The 23367-nt window shown below is 46.3% G+C and overlaps 1 protein-coding gene across 7 annotated transcripts in view; it reads right to left on the minus strand.

Annotated features, from left to right (window-relative positions):
- The window catches only part of LOC137654644 (pyruvate dehydrogenase phosphatase regulatory subunit, mitochondrial), a 660498-nt gene that overhangs the window by 58175 nt on the left and 578956 nt on the right, over window positions 1-23367 (minus strand). For all 7 annotated transcript variants that reach the window (XM_068388459.1, XM_068388461.1, XM_068388455.1 and 4 more), the window contains exon 7: window positions 5965-6075. In XM_068388459.1, the coding sequence (XP_068244560.1) occupies window positions 5965-6075 (111 nt within the window). The remainder of the gene's footprint in view (window positions 1-5964; window positions 6076-23367) is intronic.

Raw genomic sequence — 23367 nt, forward strand, 5'->3', positions numbered from 1 at the left:
GATTTGAAAAGTTATTTCACCTTAGGTTCAAAAGTTGCTTCTATCTCATAAACAAATGATAATTACATAAACATGCAGTACAATGCTAGAAATATATTTAATTAAATTCTGTTTTCTGTAACCAGACAATTTACAGATTTATTTTGACACAAAATGATAATGATTCAAATGAATTTGCCATGAAGAGATTATCACAGACATTGATAGAAATTGTTTTCGTAGACATTTTAAACCCTAAGTAAGTGATTTCATCTAAACTGCAATAATATTTATCCAGAGTTATGCAAAAGCTATAAAACTTGAAAAAAAAAATCATCAACTGATATCCACAACTATGGAAGAGAAAAGGACCCCTTTGCCTACGCATACACGAATAGTCTGGCCTATTATTTACACATTCTCCTATTTCTTCATATACTTGACAACACTGAGATTAGCAAACATTTCTTCTTCACTCAAGAGGTTAATTACTGCACTGTAATTGCTCAGTGGCTTCTTTCCACTTGGTAAGGTTAGAAAAGAGACTTGTTATGGAGAGCAGATCTTCTAGGAGAAGGACACTACAAAATCAAACCTTTGTTCTCTAGTGTTGGGTAGTGCCATAGCCTCTGTACCATGGTCTTCCACTTTCTTCGGTTAGACTTCTCATGCTTGAGGGTACATTCGGGCACACTATTTTATTTTTTTTTCTCTTGTTATTTTGAAGTTTTTATAGTTTATATATTTAAGATTTATTTTAATGTTGTTATTTGTTTTTAGAACTTCTCTTGTAGTTTATTTAATTTCCTTACTGGGCTATTTTCCCTTTTGGAGCCCTTGGACTTAGAGCATCCTGCTTTTCCAACTAGGGTTGTACCCCAGCAAGTAATAATCTATCTATCTATCTATATACCAAGGCACTTCCCCCAATTTTGGGGGGTAGCCGACACCAACAATGAAACAAAACAAAAAGGGGACCTCTACTCTCTATGTTCCTTCAGCCTAATCAGGGACTCAACCGAGTTCAGCTGGTACTGCTAGGGTGCCACAGCCCAACCTCCCACATTTCCACCACAGATGAAGCTTCATAATGCTGACTCCCCTACTGCTGCTACCTCCGCGGTCATCTAAGGCCCCGGAGGAAGCAGCAGGGCCTACTGGAACTGCGTCACAATCGCTCGCCATTCATTCCTATTTCTAGCACGCTCTCTCGCCTCTCTCACATCTATCCTCCTATCACCCAGAGCTTTCTTCACACCATCCATCCACCCAAACCTCGGCCTTCCTCTTGTACTTCTCCCCTCAACTCTTGCATTCATCACCTTCTTTAGCAGACAACCATTTTCCATTCTCTCAACATGGCCAAACCACCTCAACACATTCATATCCACTCTAGCCGCTAACTCATTTCTTACACCCGTTCTCTCTCTCACCACTTCGTTCCTAACCCTATCTACTCGAGATACACCAGCCATACTTCTCAGACACTTCATCTCAAACACATTCAATTTCTGTCTCTCCATCACTTTCATTCCCCACGACTCCGATCCATACATCACAGTTGGTACAATCACTTTCTCATATAGAACTCTCTTTACATTCATGCCCAACCCTCTATTTTTTACTACTCCCTTAACTGCCCCCAAAACTTTGCAACCTTCATTCACTCTCTGACGTACATCTGCTTCCACTCCACCATTTGCTGCAACAACAGACCCCAAGTACTTAAACTGATCCACCTCCTCAAGTAACTCTCCATTCAACATGACATTCAACCTTGCACCACCTTCCCTTCTCGTACATCTCATAACCTTACTCTTACCCACATTAACTCTCAACTTCCTTCTCTCACACACCCTTCCAAATTCTGTCACTAGTCGGTCAAGCTTCTCTTCTGTGTCTGCTACCAGTACAGTATCATCCGCAAACAGCAACTGATTTACCTCCCATTCATGGTCATTCTCGCCTACCAGTTTTAATCCTCGTCCAAGCACTCGAGCATTCACCTCTCTCACCACTCCATCAACATACAAGTTAAACAACCACGGCGACATCACACATCCCTGTCTCAGCCCCACTCTCACCGGAAACCAATCACTCACTTCATTTCCTATTCTAACACATGCTTTACTACCTTTGTATAAACTTTTCACTGCTTGCAACAACCTTCCACCAACTCCATATAACCTCATCACATCCCACATTGCTTCCCTATCAACTCTATCATATGCTTTCTCCAGATCCATAAACGCAACATACACCTCCTTACCTTTTGCTAAATATTTCTCGCATATCTGCCTAACTGTAAAAATCTGATTCATACAACCCCTACCTCTTCTAAAACCACCCTGTACTTCCAAGATTGCATTCTCTGTTTTATCCTTAATCCTATTAATCAGTACTCTACCATACACTTTTCCAACTACACTCAACAAACTAATACCTCTTGAATTACAACACTCATGCACATCTCCCTTACCCTTATATAGTGGTACAATACATGCACAAACCCAATCTACTGGTACCATTGACAACACAAAACACATATTAAACAATCTCACCAACCATTCAAGTACAGTCACACCCCCTTCCTTCAACATCTCAGCTTTCACACCATCCATACCAGATGCTTTTCCTACTCTCGTTTCATCTAGTGCTCTCCTCACTTCCTCTATTGTAATCTCTCTCTCATTCTCATCTCCCATCACTGGCACCTCAACACCTGGAACAGCAGTTATATTTGCCTCCCTATTATCCTCAACATTCAGCAAACTTTCAAAATATTCCGCCCACCTTTTCCTTGCCTCCTCTCCTTTTAACAACCTTCCATTTCCATCTTTCACTGTCTCTTCAATTCTTGCGCCAGCCTTCCTTACTCTCTTCACTTCTTTCCAAAACTTCTTCTTATTCTCTTCATATGACTGACCCAATCCCTAATAACAATAATAGCTCCATCACACTCTGTTTCATTTGCTTTAATCTTTCAACCATTTCTTTCTTTCATCCAATTTGATATTAATCTCCAATTACTATACACTTCATATAGACTAGTTTATTCTATTTTATATACTGTACTTACCATACACTCTCAATTTTAGATGCGATTAGTTTTGAGACCCTAGTCTCACTGATCTTGTGTATAATCTGCCATCAAAATTAGGGTATTATAGTACAGTACATCAATAAATATCCCTTTCCTTTGCAATATTATTTGGCAACGAAGGGCAGTTAAAGTACTTCCAATTAACTCAAATTATTTTTTTTCTGAGGTATGGATACATCCCTACATTTGATCGTTCTCTCATCTCTGGGAGTCTAATGGAAGAAGTAATGAGTCACAAGGAAACCTGGAAACCACTAGAGGAGGTAGAGAACAACATATTTCCCACTTATTTAAATAAAAAATTTGATATGCTTATTCCCTGGATGATAAATGTGATATAAAACTATTTACAGTATGTTACGCTGACAAGTATAACTAAAACTCTTTCTTAAAGTTATTACACATTACAATTGAAAATAAGACTATTAATTCTACCTTATGTTTTTTTTTTTAAATATTTAACTTAGCCGGTGAATATATAATAGCTGCAACTCTGTTGCTCGACAGACAAAAAACAGTAAAAACTCGCCAGCGATCGCTATACAGGTTGCGGGTGTGCCCACCAGCGCCAACTGTCGGCCAGATACCACTCTCTCGATGTAAACAAAGACTCAATTTCTTCTCATATAGATGCCTTCCTCCTAGATTGGTCACATCTGGATCTTTACGCATTCCCACCATTCAAGATTGTCAACAAGGTACTGCAGAAGTTCGCCTCTCACGAAGGGACAAGGTTGACGTTAGTTGCTCCCCTCTGGCCCGCGAGAGAATGGTTCACCGAGGTACTTCGATGGTTAGTAGACGTTCCCAGAAGTCTTCCTCTAAGAGTAGACCTTCTACGTCAGCCACACGTAAAGAAGGTACACCAAAGCCTCTACGCTCTTCGTCTGACTGCCTTCAGACTATCGAAAGACTCTCGAGAGCTAGAGGCTTTTCGAAGGAGGCAGCCAGTGCGATTGCTAGAGCAAGGAGAGCTTCTACCATTAGAGTCTACCAATCGAAGTGGGAAGTCTTCCGAGACTGGTGCAAGTCAGTTTCTGTATCCTCGACCAGTACCTCTGTAGCCCAAATAGCTGTTTTTCTCTTATACCTGAGAAAAGGACGATCCCTTTCAGCTCCCACTATCAAGGGCTACAGACGCATGTTGGCATCAGTCTTCCGGCATAGAGGCTTAGATCTTTCCAACAATAAAGATCTGCAAGACCTTCTTAAGTCTTTCGAGACCACTAAGGAGCGTCGTTTGGCTACTCCTGGGTGGAATTTAGACGTGGTCCTAAGATTCCTCATGTCAGACAGGTTTGAGCCTTTACAGTCAGCCTCCCTGAAAGATCTCACTCTTAAGACTCTTTTCCTGGTATGCTTAGCCTCAGCTAAAAGAGTCAGTGAGATTCATGCCTTCAGCAAGAACATCGGATTTTCGTCAGAAAAGGCCACTTGTTCTCTGCAACTTGGTTTTCTAGCCAAAAATGAGCTAACTTCTCGTCCTTGGCCTAAATCTTTCGATATTCCCAGCTTATCGGAGATCGTAGGCAATGAACTAGAAAGAGTCTTATGCCCTGTTAGAGCTCTTAAGTTCTACTTAGCTCGTACTAAACCTTTACGAGGCCAATCTGAAGCGTTATGGTGTTCGGTTAAGAAACCATCCTTGCCTATGTCAAAGAATGCTTAGTCATGTTTTATCAGATTGTTAATACGAGAAGCTCATTCACACTTGAGTGGGGAAGACCGATCTTTGCTTAAGGTTAAGACGCACGAGGTTAGAGCTGTAGCAACTTCCGTGGCCTTTAAGCAAAATAGATCTCTGCAAAGTATCATGGACGCAACTTATTGGAGAAGCAAGTCAGTGTTCGCGTCATGTTACTTAAAAGATGTCCAGTCTCTTTACGAGAACTGCTACACACTGGGACCATTCGTAGCAGCGAGTGCAGTAGTGGGTGAGGGCTCAACCACTACAATTCCCTTATTCCATATCCTTTTAATCTGTCTCTTGAAATGTTTTAATGTTTTTATGGGTTCTCCGGAAGGCTAAGAAGCCTTTCGCATCCTGGTTGATTTGGCGGGTGGTCAAAGTCATTTCTTGAGAGCGCCCAGATTAGGGATTTGATGAGGTCCTGTTGTATGGGTTGCAGCCCTTGATACTTCAGCTCCTGGGGGTCTGTCAGCATCCTAAGAGGATCGCGGGGCTCCGTAAGGAAGACATACTTACAAGGCAGAGTAATCGTCTAAGTCGACTTCCTTACCAGGTACCTATTTATTTTGGTTTTGTTATATTGATAACTGTCAAAATGAAATAAATAACTCTTAGCTTATACGATGTAAACATATTTAACTGGTCTCTACCCACCACCCTGGGTGTGAATCAGCTATTATATATTCACCGGCTAAGTTAAATATTTAAAAATAATATTTTAATTATAAAATAAATTTTTGAATATACTTACCCGGTGAATATATAAATTAAACGACCCTCCCTTCCTCCCCAATAGAGACGCAGTGGGATGAGAAGAAATTGAGTCTTTGTTTACATCGAGAGAGTGGTATCTGGCCGACAGTTGGCGCTGGTGGGCACACCCGCAACCTGTATAGCGATCGCTGGCGAGTTTTTACTGTTTTTTGTCTGTCGAGCAACAGAGTTGCAGCTATTATATATTCACCGGGTAAGTATATTCAAAAATTTATTTTATAATTAAAATAACATTTTTTTTTCTTTACTAATTTTTATTTTAATAAAGTTTATATACAATACACATCTTTGCATTATAGATTTCAAGGTGATAGTATTGATACACTAATGTAATTATTTACAGAAAGTATTTTTGCACAACATACTAATATTGTTTATAGTAAGAGCATAACTACAGAAAATGCACAATATGACATACCTGGAAAATCATCTCCCTCAAATGAAGGTTTGGCCCACTTTTCAAAACCCCCAGCTAGGAATCCACCATTGAATTCTCTGAGGTAAATATTACCATCGGGATCCCTAATAGCTGTAAAGGTGATGGAAATTAAGTACTAATGTGATGGTATGGATGCAAATTCATGTCCATAATCATATAAATTTCATAAATAATTCAAATACTATGTAACATAAAACATTACTAAATTCTAAACTTAACTTACTACACATACTTTAAAAGACAAATTCCCTCAAGTTAACTATACTGCATACAAGAACTTACATAAACAACTAAATGTCATCTAGTATCTGGATAGTGTGCGGCCATTCAAAATATTATCTTAGATGTGGTAGGAATTCACATGCACAATGCATATACTGTACTGCATGAGTAATGGGCCAAACTCTAGTTTAAAAAATAAAAGTTTTGACAAAGGAAACACCTATTTTTGGGGAGGTACTGCGTGGTCTCAAAGGACTTCCTTGTGTAAAGGCTAGAACAGTGAATCCAATACAACATGAATATCAAATAAATATAAAAAATTTTAAGTAATTTTTATTTTTCCTAACATACTTACCGAGAACTACTTTCTTAGGAGTTACCTGTAATCTCCTCTCTACCGACCAGAGTTTTGTGTAGTATACCCTACACCCGTTTTCTATGGGGGGCTAACCCGGGAGTAAGAGAACGTGCCCCGAGGGTAGTCCTGAGGTAGGTCGGCGTCAGCTTGGGTCCCGTTAGCCAGTAAGTTCCTCGGATGTTGCAACAAGTCCCTGCAAGGGCAGAAAGGCACTCGGGGAAGGTAGGGAGAGCCATTACCCGAAAGTAGTTCTCGGTAAGTATGTTAGGAAAAATAAAAATTACTTAAAATTTTTGATTTGTTCCAACACAAATACTTACCTCGAACTACTTTCTTAGGAGACTTACACTTTAGGAGGTGGGAGTGGCTTCCTGACCTTCAGACCCAGCAGAGCGGACACCAAGTATCCTAGATATGAACTAGGTTCTTAAAAACTGGGAAACGAACGGTAGGGGTAAACTACACAAAGAGCTCACGTTAGTGGCTAAGTACTCACCCTTTGAAAAATCTTCTGATGTTGAGTCCAGTAACAAAGTTGCAGAGACGTGTTTTTCATTGGTTACATAAGTGTGGTTATCTCCGATAGGGATAGGAAACGGGGATTAGGGTGAAAAGGAACGAACCTGTGTCTCCTGGTTTTGCTATCCACGATTGTGCCTGGGGCTTCACCGTTAAATCACTTGGAGCGCGGAGATGACTGTCCCAATGGAGAACCCGTCTAAGGACCTTCTTGAGTAATCCTTGAGGTAATGGGCAGTAAAGGTCGACTGGTTCGACCAGGTGCCCGCCCGAAGGATCTGGCCCACTGCCATGTTCTTCTCAAAGGCTAAGGAAGTGCTCAGTCCTCTGATGTCATGGGGCTTGGGAGTACCTGGCACGGCTAGTCCCTCCTCCTTTTAGGCCCTGGCAATAACTTGTCTCAACCAAAAGGATATGGTATTCTTCGATACCTGCTTCTTTGTAACACCTGTGGAGACGAAAAGGCTCTTGATGCCCGGCCGGAGATGTGCAGTCCTCCCAAGGCATTTCCTAATGGCACGGACAGGGCATAACCTCAAATCCTCAGGATTCCCAGTCCTAGGAATAGCTGGCAGAGAGAACCCCTCGAATTTAGGATCCCAGACTGCTGGGTTCTGGGTTTTCGCCACGAACGAAGGGACGAACTTGAGGGAGATCTCTCTTCACCCCTTCGAATGAGAGACGTCATAAGACAGCCCATGGATCTCACCTACCCTTTTCGCAGAGGCCAAGGCCAACAAAAAGACCGTCTTGAGAGTGAGATCCCTGTCTACAATATCCTTCATTGGTTCGAACGGGGGGGCTACTTAACATCTTCAGTCCCACTGAGGCACCCTAACAGTTTGAGGGGAGCAGGACTGTTCAAAACTCCTGATAAGCATAGAAATGTGTCTAGAGGAGCCCAGGTCGATGCCCTTCAGAAGGAAGACTTGACCCAAGGCTGCTCGTACTCCTTTTATAGCTGGGATTGACATCCCTATCTCATCTCTGAGATATACTAGAAAGTCTGCGATATCTGGGACTGAGGCTTTGAGGGGTTTGATGCTCTTCGAAGCGCACCACTTCGTGAAAGAGGCCCATTTCGCTTAGTAGACCACTGCCGACGACCTTCTCAGGTATCGCGACATCTTCTTAGCCGTTCCCGACGAATATCCTTCCTTCCTCAGGAGGCACTCGATAGTCTCCAGGCGTGAAGGCGTAGAGACTGTGGGTTGTCGTGGAACCTGAGAAAGTGTGGCTGTTGAAGAAGATCTGACCTGTCGGGGAGTGGCCACGGAGGATGGCTTGCCAGGTCTTTTAGGTCTGCGAGCCACTCTCTCTCCGGCCACCAGGGCAAAAAGCGTACACGTCTAGGTTGTCCCACTTGTGCTGAAAGGCATCCTCCAAGGCTGCCTTTGGGTCTGGGACAGGAGAACAATACACGGGGAGTTGTGCGTTCAGCTTGGTTGCAAAGAGGTCCATCACCGGGAACCCCACCGTTGAATGATGAGCCTGGCTACATCTGGGAGGAGGGACCACTCTGTTCCTACTATCTGACCCATCCTGCCGAGACCGTTGGCTAGGACGTTGTTCTTCCCGGGGATGAACCTTGCCAATAACACTATCTGGTTCGCCTCCGCCCAATCTAGGATCTCTAGGGCGAGATCGCACAACTCCCTTGATTTTAGGCCTCCTTGCTTCTTTATGTACGCTACCACTGTGGCGTTGTCGCACATCAACGCCACAGTGTTTCCCCTTAGTAGATCGATGAAGTGCAGGCAAGCTTTTTGGACTGCCTTCAACTCTAGGACATTGATGTGTAGGCCTTTCTCCCCGTCCATCCAGGTTCCTCTCGCTGTCTCGTTGAGGAGATGGGCTCCCCATCCCTGGTTGGAGGCGTCTGTGAATAGGAGCATCTCGGGAGGCTCGGTCGCGAAGGGCATCCCCTTGAGCGTGTTCGACCGGCAATGCCACCATTCCAGGGAGGGTATTGTGTTTGGCAGGACTGGAATTAATTTCCGGGGCGAGTCCAGTTGGTTCCAGAAGTTCTTCAGGTTCCATTGGATGGCCCTGAGCCTGAGTCTCCCCTGGGGAACCAGTTTCTCCAATGACACCAGATGACCTATTAGCCTTTGCCAGTCCTTCGCCCTCCTGGGTTGACCCGAAAGGAAAGGGAGAAGGATCTTTATTAGATTGCTTACCCGCTCCTCTGACGGAAAAGCCTTCACTAGTCGGGAATCCATTGGAGGGAGATAGGCTCGATTTTTCTGGGTTGATCATGATACCCAGACCCTTGCAAAACTGGAGAAGTTTTATACCCTGTTCCTTCAAAACGTCCTCTGAGGAGGAAAGAAGCAACCAGTCGTCCAGGTACCGGATGAGGCGAATACCTCGCTCGTGAACCGTCACCGAGACTGTCGTGAAGATTCTTGTGAATTCCTGGGGAGCTGTCGGCAACCCGAAGCAGAGGGTCTTGAATTGCAGGATCTGGGTACCCCTTTTCACCCGGAGAAACTTCCGGCTTGAGGGGTGGACCGGGATTTGGAAGTATGCGTCCTTGAGGTCTATGGTCATCAGTAGTCTTTCTCCCTCAAGGACAGCAAGACCGACTTCGGAGTGTCCATTTTGAAATCTGTCTTTCGCACAAACTTGTTGAGAGCTGACAGGTCTATCACCGGTCTCCACACCCCCGTCGCCTTTTCTACCAGGAAAAGTCGGCTGTAGAAACCTGGTCCTGGGTGCAGGACCTCCTCCATGGCGCCCTTCTCCAACATCGTGGACACCTCTTCTTGAAGGGCCGCCCTTTTCAACGGGTCCTTGGGTGCCAGCCACTCCGACAGGCTGGCCGGAATCAAAGGTGGGGGTTCCGTTAAGAACGGTAGCCTGTACCCCTCCTTCAGTACGGATACTGTCCAGGGTTCCGCTCCGTGAGCCTTCCATGCTTGCCAATGTAGTCTGAGGCATCCCCCAACCTAAGGCTTGGGCAGGAGTAGGGGGCCTCCCACTCTACCTCCTCCTGGAGGAGCGGCCTGAACGGCCTCTCCTGGAGGCAGAATACCCTGTTCTGAACGAAGCAGACGCTGCTGGAGCTCCTCTACGGGGGGGGGGGGGGGGGGGGGCTGTGGCGCTGAAGCCAACGAGGTTAGGCAGGGCCTGAGAAGTAGAGGGCCCGTCTGATGCTGATCTCTTGTAGGAGGGCCTCCTTACCGGTTGAGGCCTGGGAGTGTTCACTTCCTTTCGTTTAGCCACCTTCTCCATAATCTCTTCTAGCTCTTTCAAGGGGAACAAGGAGTCACCCCACACAGGAAGGCTCCTCATGGCCATCGCCTCCCTGTCTGGGACCTTCAGAGAAAGCTTCGCCAGAATAGTGTCCCTTTTGCGAAGAACCCAATTCGCTGAAAGGGCAAGGGACTGATACGTAAGGAACTTCAGGGTCTTGTCCCCGGAGATGATAAGCTCCCTCAGGAGGTTTTGCTGCTCCGGGTCCGTTAAGTCATATGTGGCTTGAACACCTACCAGTGTGGAAGCCCACCAGTCCAACCAAGAGGAGACGTGCACCAAGTCTTTCGACATCTCCTCCATCATTGCAGCCTCCGACTGCGAAAAGCAAATCGGGGCTGAAGAGTCTCTGTCCTCCGGGGCACCTTGTCCCAGAACGTCGAGGGCAGGCTCCACTTTGCAGGCTCCCGGTCGTTGTCCCTCTGGCACATAGAACCTACTCTGTGTCTTGAGTCCTTGGAGCAACTTCGAGGAGCTCTGCGTTTTGGGAGCTTCGGCATTGCCTGCCACAACTCTATCAACATGAGCCCGTCCCAGGACGAGATCTCAGGCCACAGGCAGGGCCAGGGAGGTTTTCTGTTGGACGGGTGCCTGCATCAAGCGGGTCAGGCTGGACCTCCAATAGTCCTCGTCGGTTGGGACCGGTTCCTCAATCCGATGATGCTTCGAATCAGGCCTATAACCTTCCGATACGCCGAGTCCTCGGTCGGGTAACCTTCTCTACCGTCAGCAGTACCTTCCGCCTGATCCCGAGGAGCCGGGTCACCGGGCACTCCCACCGGGCGCTTCGGTTCTGGAACAACAGTCACTCCCCTGCGGTGATACCGGTCTTCCCCGGCGGGAACCCCCGCACCAGGTTCGGGGGTCAGAACTGGTATCGCCGTGCCGGTGAGGACTACCGTTCGTGTATTCTCTCTGGGGGACGAGGACGCGGATCCCGTGGGCTGACCCGATGGAGGGAACCGTTCCTTTAAGTCCGAGGGCCGAACCAGCTGTGCTGATTCGGCCAGGCTTCCCGTACGGAAGCACGGTTCCCCCCGCTGGGCGGGGTGAACCGGAAGCTTCGCGGCCTTACGCCTGCCTGAAGCAGCCTTCTCGCATTTCTCCCTGCGAAGGTCATATCTGCGTCTGGAGGATGGCCTTCGCGGCGAGAAATCCCTGGACTGCCGGTCCAGGGAACGCTGCAACTCAGTCTTACGGGGAACGAAGACCCAATCACCATCAGGGGACCTACTCCTCCTGTACTTCCTCCGTGGAGACCGGGACCGTTTTCTACTGAACCTCGAACGGGATCTTGAGCGGGAACGCCTACTCCTGGACCGCTCCCTCCGTCGCCGATGTCTCCTCCTCGTTTCCTCTTCTGAAGAGAACGAAGCCCCACCATCTGAAGAGCCCGACGAAACTGTACCACCCGAGCGACGGGCAGGAGCGGAGGCTACGGAGGGCTTCGCGACCTGCTGCGTACCAGAGGTCGAGGGTTGTAGGAAGGACTCTGGAACCGCCGTCAGAGGAGCTGGAAAAGAGGTTTGGCGCACTACACTAGGGAACCAGGTATCCAGGCCCTCTTCCATCCGCATTGGGGACCTACCTGGCATTTTAGGGAGCCTCCACCCGAAGGGCTCACTTACCGTGGAGTCCAACTTACCCTGGGCATCACCAGCCGCTGAAGAACCTGAAACACAGGCCCACGAAGCGGGCGAAGAAACAGGCACAACATTACTACACCACGAGGGGTCGTCGGAGGAAACGTGCCCCCCAAGCACAAGGGCAGTCTCCAGAACCCCCAGACACAGCACTACCAGGCCCCCCACTAGCCTGAGAAGACCCAGCAACCCCCACTTCACACACATTAGACTCCTGGGGAAGAGCCCTCGGCTCTTTCCCCACAACGGACTTACCTCGTCCCCTACTCTGGGTAGGGGAAGGCGAGACAGAAGCCCCGTCGAACTGTCCACTGGGTGACGGTAACGGCGAAGAGATGCTAGATTTCCTGGGTGAACGTTTCGACGACTTCTTCTTCTTAGTGCCGTAACACACCCACTGAATCTCACTCCAGCTAACACACTCAATGCACGTATCCGATGGCGAGCACATTCTGCCCCTACAGGGAGAGCAAAGGGAGTGATTGTCTACTTCGGGCTTGGAAAGGAACGCTCCACACGACTTTCCAGCTCTAGGCCCAGGACAACGGCGGATCTGCTCCATCGCACACAACCACAAGGCACAGGAATGAAGGGAATCAACAAGGAATACACTTGGGAAGCACAAGGAAGGGCAGTGAACATGCAGGAACACAAGGGATAAGCACAGAGATACCACGCGGTAACCACGCGGGACACACGAGTTGGACACAAAGGGTCGTAAGAGACGAGAGCGGCGTGATGGTATCACGTCGCGACCAGAGAACTTACTGGCTAACGGGAACCAAGCTGACGCCGACCTAGCTCAGGACTACCCTCGGGGCACGTTCTCTTACTCCCGGGTTAGCCCCCCATAGAAAACGGGTGTAGGGTATACTACACAAAACTCTGGTTGGTAGAGGAGATTACAGGTAACTCCTAAGAAAGTAGTTTGAGGTAAGTATTTGTGTTGGAACAAATTATTTTTCCTACTCAATGCCAGTGCATCAACTTGCAAAGCATGAACTCTGTATAAGAGAGCCCTTAGAATTCAAGCACTATTGAACTCGATACAGCACCTCCAGTGCTGAAGACTATTTGTTATGGCTGGTGTTGTAATTACTGTACATCACCACCACATAGACACAAAAATAAAAGCTACAGCTAAGGACCATTCTACCAACACATCAACTTGCACCCAGCTGGCATCTATCATTTTCATGTGAGAATTCATTTATCTGAGGCTGGTGTGGAGGGATGGCCCTTTAGACTACTAAGCACCTCCCCAAAAATTGGTTTTCCTTCCTTAACATCCAGTTTAGGGGTTCAGGTGCTTTGTTTTCATACCAAGGACTAGTACCAGAAAATTAATTGAGTAGGCTTGTGCAACATCAAGCACAACCATCTACAACTAAGCAATAACGTACAACAACTACAAGGTTGTATAGGCGAGAAGAAAAACTAGTCTAACTCTCAACTAATAAGGGACTCAAAGGAACACTGGATGCCAGTTATCACACTTCTGCTGAAGGACCTGACTGAACTGGTCCTTCTCTTGGAGTTCCCAGTGTAGGGGTCCTGATGTAAGCAAAGTCCCACACATGAATGTTGTACAGCTTGGATTTCTTTCAGGTTTAATAAAAACCCTATGACCAGACCAACCCATAAACTTCTGACTGTCCTGAAATTGCATATTGACAAAAAAAAATGCAAGTGAAGCAGCAGTTTTTCTCATATTATGGGTTTTAGGGATGGAGACAGATCAGGTTGTCTAATTTGATTTGTCATTAGAATACAGATAGCCCCTGTTGAAGGCCAGGGTATTTGGAAACAAACTACCTTCAAAGTGCATAGATCTCTGCAAGTATAGTTGCAGTGTGGACACAAGACAGAGATTACTATTTCACGACTAAATAGCCAAAATGTGAAGCAGATTCAGTTTCTGAAGAGGCTTTTCCTTATTAGCTAAAAAGAAAAAGGAGACCCAAGGTCAGGATTAGAAGACGAACCAGAATATGGGGATGAATTCCTGATCTCTACGAAAGGATGCAATTTCAATGATTTGCTTCTGAGGGTAAAGCTATTAAAAATGTCACAAATTTATTGAATGAATATGACAAATTCGTAGATAATTTGTACTTTCCCTAACAATACAAACCTTTATCTATTTATTAGGGGTTATTACTTTAAGCAAAGCTGAAAGGACGAGCCATTAAAATTTTAGTGAGGGTTAACTACCCATTCCGCTAGTTAGCGGGGGTAGGGGGTAGCTTGCTCCTGCTCACACACCGGTGATTTAACTCACTTTGCTTGGAGGTAGGACTTCAAGAGGGATAGGGCTAGCGGGTAAGTTTGTATAAATAGCTAAAGACTTGTATAGTTAAGAAAAATACAAATTATCTATGAATTTGTCATTTGTTCCATTACTGGAATACAAACCTACACTATTTATTAGGGTGACTCGCCCATTAGGAGGGTAGACGTCCCTGACAAATTGGCTTTTGGCTTTACCGGCGGCTCCTTATTTTGAATAGGTTGTACCAAAAATAAGGAGACCCTGCACCTTACTAAACCTTGCTATGCAAGCTGTGTGTTGAGATGTTTAGAAGTGTGACTGTCCAGGTAAAAGTTATTCAGAGTCTGTTGTAACCAAGACATTCCCAATACCACCTCCCCAGGGTATGGGGACGCAATAGTATTAGCTTAATACTAGGAACACAAGGAAGCATGGTTTACCTGCAGTGATTTGAAGTCAGCTTATGCAGAAAACAAAGGATGCTGCTTTCCCCAAGACAGAGGAGGATGAAGAAAAGAATAACAGCCAGTCACACTTTTTCATTCACGCAAACTAAAACCGTGTAACAGTGCCCTCAAACTTCAGCTACTTGTCCAATAAGGAGCTTGAGGTATTATACCAGTTGTTGTGCAACTATCACAGGGCCAATAGAGAACGTATCGAGCCTCCTGTGGGTCACGTCTTGCAGGTAGTGGGCTGTGATCGTATTCTGACATTCCCACACCCTAGCCTCCAGAACCTGCGTTACAGAGAAGTTTCTCTTGAATGCCAGAGACGTAGCTACGCCCGACATCGTGGGCTCTGAGGCGATGTGAAAGAGGAGGGTCCGGATTCAGGGCATGATCTATGACCTTGCGAATCCTATTGTTCCTCCCAGTCCTGACGAAAAGTGCAGACACAAGGGGACTTGTACAGCCTAAAACTCCTCACTGGGCAGAGTAAGAGATGATCAGGGTCATCAACTACAGAACAGAGACACGAAATCTGGAAGGAGTCGAATCGGGAATCTGCCACTCCCGGATTCTGAGTCTTGGCTACAAGCTCAGGGGCAAAGCCGAATGTTACCTCTCCCTATCCCCTTGAATGGACGATGTTGTATGAGAGACCATGAAGTTCAATGACTCGCTTGGCCGAAGCCAAAGCTAGTAAGAACACAGTCTTCCAAGTGAGGTGGCGATCTGTTGCCTGGCGTAATGGTTCATAGGGAGGTCTCTTTGGAGACCTGAGAACTCGAACCACGTTTCATGGGGAAGGTCTCACTTCAGAATGAGGACGGGTAAGTTCGTAACTCCGTATGAGTAAGAAAAGTTCAAGCGATGAGGATATATCCACTCCGTTGAGTCTACGGGCGAGACATAAGGCTCGGCAATAGCCTTTAACCACTGAGACTGAAATGCGTATTTCCTCACACAAATACAAGAGGAACTCGCCTATTATTGGAGTACTGTAGTGGCATCGAGAGGAGAGATACCCCTTCCACGACACCAACCACAGAAGACTTTCCACTTTGCCTGGTAGACTGCTGCTGATGATTTCCGCAGGTATCCATACATCTTGCTCGCAACTTGTGAAAATCCTCTGAGTGAGGAGATGCTCGACAGTCTCCAGGCGTGAAGTCGTAGCAAAACCACGGCTTTGTGGAAAATGTTGGCCTTTGGTTGTTTGAGTAGATAGTGTCGTGGAGGGAGTTCTCTTGGAGACTCCATTAGGAGTTGCAGAAGATCCAGAAACCATTCCGCATGATGCCATTGCAGAACTGAGTCAATGAGAGATTGACCAATGTTCTGGCCTTGTTGAGTGTCCTCCTCATCAGACAGAACGAGGTAAAGGCGTAAACGTCGATGTTGTCCCACCATTGTTGGAATTCATCTAGCAAGAGAGCCTTGGGGTCTGGGACTGGAGAGCAGTACAACGGGAGTCTGAAGTTCAGGGCTGTTGCGAAGAGATCCACAGTCGGAGAACCCCACAAAGTCAGGACTTTGTTGGCTGCTAGATAATCCAAAGACCACTGGTACTCATTATCTGCGATGCTCTGCTCAGATTGTCGGTGAGCACATTCCTTTGACCTGGAATGAGGCATGCTGATAGAGGTATTGAGTGAATGTCGGCCCACCTCAGTATCTCTACTGCTAGATGGGATAGGGGTTCCAAAAAGGTACCTCTTTGTTTGTTGATGTAAGCCACTACTGTGGTAGTGTTGTTGTCACTCATCACCACCACTGAGTGGCCCACCAGGAACTGGTAGAACTGTTGAAGGGCCAGAAAGATGGCCTTCATCTCTAAGAGATTTATGTGGAGGTACTCTTCTGACCCTGACCAGATACCTAAGACTGAGTGGTGCAGCATGTGGACCCCCTCTCCTTTTTTTTTTTGAAGCATCTGAGAACAGCATCAAATCTGGGGGGGGAGGACGAGAAAATCCACTCCCTTTCGTAGGTTTTTGTCTGACACCCACCATTTGAGGTCCGTCTGTTCCGCTGATCCCATGGGGATCTGGATGTCCGGGGAGTTGAAGGCCTGATTCCACCGGGACTTGAGTCTCCACTGGAGAGATCGAATCCTGAGGCGACCGTTGGGAACTAGACGGGCCAGAGATGAAAGGTGTCCGAGAAGACACCTTCTGGGCTGGAAGTTCTTGTCTGAGAAAGAATCTTGCGACCTTTATTGGCCTCGGTATCCTGTCGTCTGATAGGAAGGCTTTGTGGAGATCGGTGTCTAATATCATATCTAGGTATACCAGTCTCTGTGTAGGAAGCAAGGAGGACTTCTCGAGGTTTACCATGATCCCCAGATCTTGGGAAAACCTCAGAAGTTTATCTCGGTGTTGAAGAAGGGTTGACACCGAGTCCGTTAGGCTTAGTCTGTCATCTATATAACGGAGGAGACCGATGCTAATCCTGTGTGCCCAAGATGATATTAGGGTGAACACTTGTATTTCCTGTTGTCTAGGCTGAATCTTAAGTACTTCCTTGAAGACGGATGGATTGGGATCTGGAAGTATGCGTCCTTTAGGTCTAGTGTGCGCATGAATTCCCTTGATCTTACCACTTGCCTGACTGTGTCTGCTGTCTCCATGCTGAATGGAGTTTGCTTGACAAACTTGTTCAGAGCTGAGAGGTCAATGACGGGTCTCCAGCCCCCAGATGCCTTTTTCACAAGAAGGAGTAGACTGAAGAAGGCTGGGGACTCATCGAGGACCTCCTGAAAAGCGCCCTTCTTCAACACGGTCTATTGACAATGGATTCCTAATAGGGGGAGGGAGAAATGTTGTGAACGGGTCGTGATACCCTGAACGAATCACAGAGATTGTCCAGGGTTCGGCCCCAAGTTGTTTCTACCAGTCCCAGCAACTTTGTAGGTATCCCCCCACTGGAGGACAAGTGGGGAGGATGCCTTTCCTAGAATTTGCGGCCTCGGCCGCTCCCTCTAGGAAATTCTCCTCCCCTGGAGGACTTAGTGCCTTTCCTGTCTTTGGTCAGAAAGGGCTTTTTAGATACCACTGTCTTCGCTGCTGTCTTGTACATCACGATCTTTGTTGGACGGGACTGCTGAGAAGCTGGTGGTTTATAGGGCTTGGATGTCAAAGCCCTATGAAGGAGGAGTCCTGGTAGAACTTCCTCCATCTCTCAGCAGCATGTTCCACATCATTTTGCTCAAAAAGAGAGGATCCCTTTAAAGAGGAGTTCTCTGCATTCGGGACCTGCTGGTGGAATCTCACAGACACAGCATCCTGACGTTTCAGAATGGTGTTCGCCCATAAGTTCTAGACTTGATGGGCGAGAAACTCGATGGTGCGAGTGCATGAGAGAAGGAAAGTTTCCCTTTCTTTCCTGGTGCATTCCTTGGAGAAATCCTTGGTTCGTACCAGGATTCCCAGGGTCCCCCAACCACAGATCAAGCTACGAAGTTGCCTGCATGGCATACTTTGTGACCTTCACCTTGTTGAGGATCTCAGATGCCGAGAATGAGACCCGACGGCTGAAAAGCCTCTCAGGAGAGACTCTCTTGGTGATCTCCTTTCAGCAGCACCTCCCTCATTTGCTAGGAAGCCATTTGCATCTTTTTCGAACAAAAAGAGAGTTATTTGGCCTGGGTTTGTCATTTCAACCATAGAAGCATTACTCAAACTGTGGTTTAAAAGAAAATCTCTAGTGTCTGAAACTGCCTCTGCTAGGGTATTCAAAGCAGACTTACATAGCATCAGAACAACCTCTTTTTGGGTTAGCCGAGGACATGGCCCCCCTTGAAGTGCATCCATCACATGATTGCCAAGGGTTTCCATGGAAGAAGTCGTCTATGCCACTCTCACCCCAACCACCGACCCTGCAATACTTGGACTGGAAGGAAGAGCTCCCACCAGACCCTTCTCAAGAGACTGATAAATTGAAGGCCCAGCTGCTGCTGAATCCACAAGACCAGAAGGAAGAGCACCCCTGGAGCCTTTTAAGAAGCTCGTAACCCAAAAACCCTGCCACACCTGAATCCAAAGGCTGGAGCAGAAAGGAAGCAGATGGTGGGCTAAAATTCACCGGAAGGACTGAACCTTGAGTGAGTAGGCTGATTGTAGAATGAGAGGATTGAAGACTGGACTATCTTGGCCATAACCGAGGAAACCACAGGAGGTTCAACTATACCAAATCTGGGCAGACCGGTAACCTGCCTAGCAGAACCCTGGGTTGGATACAATCTAGCAAGTAAACAATAATATTGAATTTTAATGCAACTGTTTTATATATACAAAATTATGGATACAAAATATATGAATCCTCAAAATCCTGGGAAGACCAAAGCCTCTTCTGAAGACTCCCAGAGTAAATCTTTCTCCTCTTTGACGTCTAGGTCGTCATCCAAACCAAAATCTATTAGTACCTGAAAGGGGCTAGGTCCACCATAACCACATGCCTCAAACCCCCAACTACTGTATCTGGAATTGCAGAGCAGATGAGATCCTTGCTGGGTAACTATTTAGTAGACACAGGTATAAAAAGGTGGTCACAATAACCTCTTACCTCGGACTTAGTGGTCCGAAAAACCGATAGGATTCAGAATTAATGAAGATAATGCAAGAACAACAAAACTCAACAATTAGGCAAAGCTTAGAGTAGTTAGCCTAGTGTCCTCGTCTTCTCTGGATTTACCTGAACTGAATACAAACAACACAAATAGTAAAGGTGTTGCTAAACATTACTTACAGTACTTTGTATTTAATCAAAACAGTCAATTAACAGCTGACATAACTTCAAAATAAGAGGAAATGTGAGTGAACAACATTCCTCCATACAAAAAAACATGACATTGCGGCTGGCGGCCAGATACATTTATGTTACACAAAGTCAGGAAAAATTTGAATTGCACAGTGATTTATTAGCTAAAAAAGAACAACTAAAGTTCTACCTGATTCATGGGACAAAATAGACATCAGCCAATGAGAGACAAAAGAATAAGAGGTTAATATTATGTATCATCAACTAGTTAATGGCTATCAACTGCCAGATGGCGTTGCGGTTCCCAGCGAAGGTGGCCTTTTACAAGGAGGATGGAAAAGTTATATTTTGGGGTTGACATCAACACAGCTTCAAGTAAAGGCAATATAACATCAGGAGTTTTATAAAAATGAAAAGAGATGCTTCTGAAAAATTTGTTCTCCAGAAGTGATATATAGCTAAGTGCTTATGTTACTAATTAGAGAGCAAGAAGAAAGTGGATAATACAGTACAAAAAATTAAGTTTCCTTTTTCCAATTAAAGAAATGTTGTCGAAGAGTTTATTCATCAGAGTATATTACTGTTTTAAAGAAATACCATATTGACAAATGAATGATGTTGAAAATTTACTTGAGCTTTCCTCTGGAGTATAGCATATGCCTAGTTGAAATGGTGAGGGAAAAATGTTATTTTCATTAGTAAAATAAATTTTTGAATATACTTACCCGATAATCATGTAGCTGTCAACTCTGTTGCCCGACAGAATTCTACGGAAGGGATACGCCAGCGATCGCTATACAAGAGGGGGTGTACTCACAAGCGCCACCTGTGGCCAGGTACTGCAGTACTTCTTGTTGACACCACTTCAATTTTTCCTCGGTCCACTGGTTCTATGGGGAGGAAGGGTGGGTCAATTAAATCATGATTATCGGGTAAGTATATTCAAAAATTTATTTTACTAATGAAAATAACATTTTTCAATATTAAACTTACCCGATAATCATGTAGCTGATTCACACCCAGGGAGGTGGGTGAAAACCAGTGTACATGTATATCAAGAAGCTAAGTATCCCGTATTTCATATTATCAGTTATTCAAAATAACAATGAAATTACAAGTACCTGGTAAGGAAGTCGACTTGAGCCATTACTCTGCCTTAAATAAGTTCGTCTTCCTTACTGAGCGCAGCGTTCCTCTTAGGAGGCTGAACAACTCTAAGGTGCTGAAGTATCAAGGGCTGCAACCCATACTAAAGGACCTCATCACAACCTTTAACCTCGGCGCTTCTCAAGAAAGAATTGACCACCCGCCAAATCAACAAGGATGTGGAAGGCTTCTTAGCCGACCGTACAACCCATAAAAAGTATTCAAGAGAAAGGTTAAAAGGTTATGGGATTATGGGAATGTAGTGGCTGAGCCCTCGCCTACTACTGCATTCGTTGCTACGAATGGTCCCAGGGTGTAGCAGTACTCGTAAAGAGACTGGACATCTTTGAGATAGAATGATGCGAACACTGACTTGCTTCTCCAATAGGTTGCATCCATAACACTCTGCAGAGAATGGCTCTGTTTGAAGGCCACTGAAGTAGCCACAGCTCTCACTTCATGTGTCCTTACCTTCAGCAAAGCAAGGTCTTCTTCCTTCAGATGAGAATGTGCTTCTCTAATCAGAAGCCTGAATAGTAAGAAACTGAGTTCTTAGAACTTGGAAAAGAAGGTTTCTTGATAGCACACCATAAGGCTTCTGATTGTCCTCGTAAAGGTTAAGACCTTTTTAGATAGTACCTAAGAGCTCTAACTGGGCAAAGTACTCTCTCCAGTTCATTCCCCACCAAGTTGGACAGGCTTGGGATCTCGAACGACTTAGGCCAAGGACGTGAAGGAAGCTCGTTTAGCAAAAACCGAGCTGCAAGGAACATGTAGCCGTTTCAGATGTGAAAACAATGATTCTGCTGAAGGTGTGGATCTCACTTACTCTTTTAGCTGTTGTCAAGCACACGAGGAAAAGAGTTTTTAATGTGAGGTCCTAAAAAGAGGCTGATTGGAGAGGTTCAAATCTTGATGACATAAGGAACCTTAGGACCACGTCTAGATTCCAGCCTGGAGTGGACAACCGACGTTCCTTTGAGGTCTCAAAAGACCTAGGGAGGTCCTGTAGATCTTTGTTGGTGGAAAGATCCAAGCCTCTGTGGCGGAAAACCGCTGCCAACATACTTCTGTAACCCTTGATCGTAGGAGCTGAAAGGGATCTTACTTTCCTTAGATATAACAGGAAGTCAGCAATCTGGGTTACAGTGGTACTGGTTGAGGAAACTGCATTGGTCTTGTACCAGCTACGGAAGACTTCCCCTTGAGACTGATAGATTCTGAGAGTGGATGTTCTCCTTGCTTTGGCAATCGCTCTGGCTGCCTCCTTCGAAAAGCCCCTAGCTCTTGAGAGTCTTTCGAAAGTCTGAAGGCAGTCAGACGAAGAGCGTGGAGGTTTGGGTGTACCTTCTTTACGTGAGTTAGACGTAGAAGGTTCACTCCTAGAGGAAGAGTCCTGGGAATGTCGACCAGCCATTGCAGTACCTCTAAGAACCATTCTCTCGCGGGCCAGAGCGGAGCCAACCAACGTCAGCCGTGTCCCTTTGCGAGAGGAGAACTTCTGAAGTACCCTGTTGACAATCTTGAACGGCGGGAATGCATACAGGTCGAGATGGAACCAATCCAGCAGAAAAGCATCCACGTGAACTGCTGCTGGGTCTGGAATCGGAGAACAATACAACAGGAGTCTCTAGGTTATCGAGGTAGCGAACAGATCTATGGTTGGCTGACCCCACAGGGCCCAAAGTCTGCTGCAAACATTCTTGTGAAGGGTCCACTCTGTGGGGATGACCTGACCCTTCCGGCTGAGGTGATCTGCCATGACATTCATACCGCCCTGAATGAACCTCGTTACCAGCGTGAGCTTTCGATCTTTAGACCAGATGAGGAGGTCCCTTGCGATCTAGAACAACTTCACGAAAGAGTCCCTCCCTGCTTGAAGATGTAAGCCAGGGCTGTGGTGTTGTCAGAGTCCACCTCCACCACTTTGTTAAGCTGGAGGGACTTGAAGTTTATCAAGGCCAGAAGAACCGCCAACAACTCCTTGCAATTGATGTGAAGTGTCTTTTGTTCCTGATTCCATGTTCCCGAGCATTCCTGTCCGTCCAAAGTCGCACCCCAGCCCGTGTCTGATGCGTCCGAGAGGAGAAGGCGGTCGGGTTTCTGAACAGCCAAAGATAGACTTACTTGAGAAGAAAGCTGTTCTTACACCACGCGAGAGAAGACCTCCTCTCTTCGGAAACAGGAACTGAGACCGTCTCTAGCGTCATGTCCTTTATCCAGTGAGCAGCTAGATGATACTGAAGGGGGGGAGGTGGAGTCTCCCTAACACGATGAACAGGGCCAGCGATGAAAGTGTCCCTGTTAGACTCATCCACTACCTGACTGAGCATCGGTTCCTTCTCAGCATGCTCTGGATGCATTCTAGGGCTTGGAAGATCCTTGGGGCCGACGGAAAAGCCCGAAAAGCTCGACTCTGAAGATCCATACCCAGGGAGACAATGGTCTGGGATGGGACGAGCTGAGACTCCTCAAAATTGACCAGGAGGCCCAGTTCCTTGGTCAGATCCATAGTCCATCTGAGAATCTCCAGACAGAGACGACTTGTGGGAGCTCTTAAAAGCCAGTCGTCTGACGGAGCCGGACACAAGATCATGGTACTGCTGCACAGTCTGTGAACTGTCAACCATGGGGAAGCGAGGAAGTACAGTGACAACCCGAAGCTGTCTAGACTGTCTGGGTCGTACAGACAACTCCTTATCGGGTTGCTGAGGTTGCCGCACTGCGTCACAACAAGTCACTTCTGCTGGTTGTTGAACG

This window comes from Palaemon carinicauda, chromosome 15 (assembly GCF_036898095.1).
Source record: "Palaemon carinicauda isolate YSFRI2023 chromosome 15, ASM3689809v2, whole genome shotgun sequence".
Taxonomy (NCBI): Eukaryota; Metazoa; Arthropoda; class Malacostraca; order Decapoda; family Palaemonidae; genus Palaemon; species Palaemon carinicauda.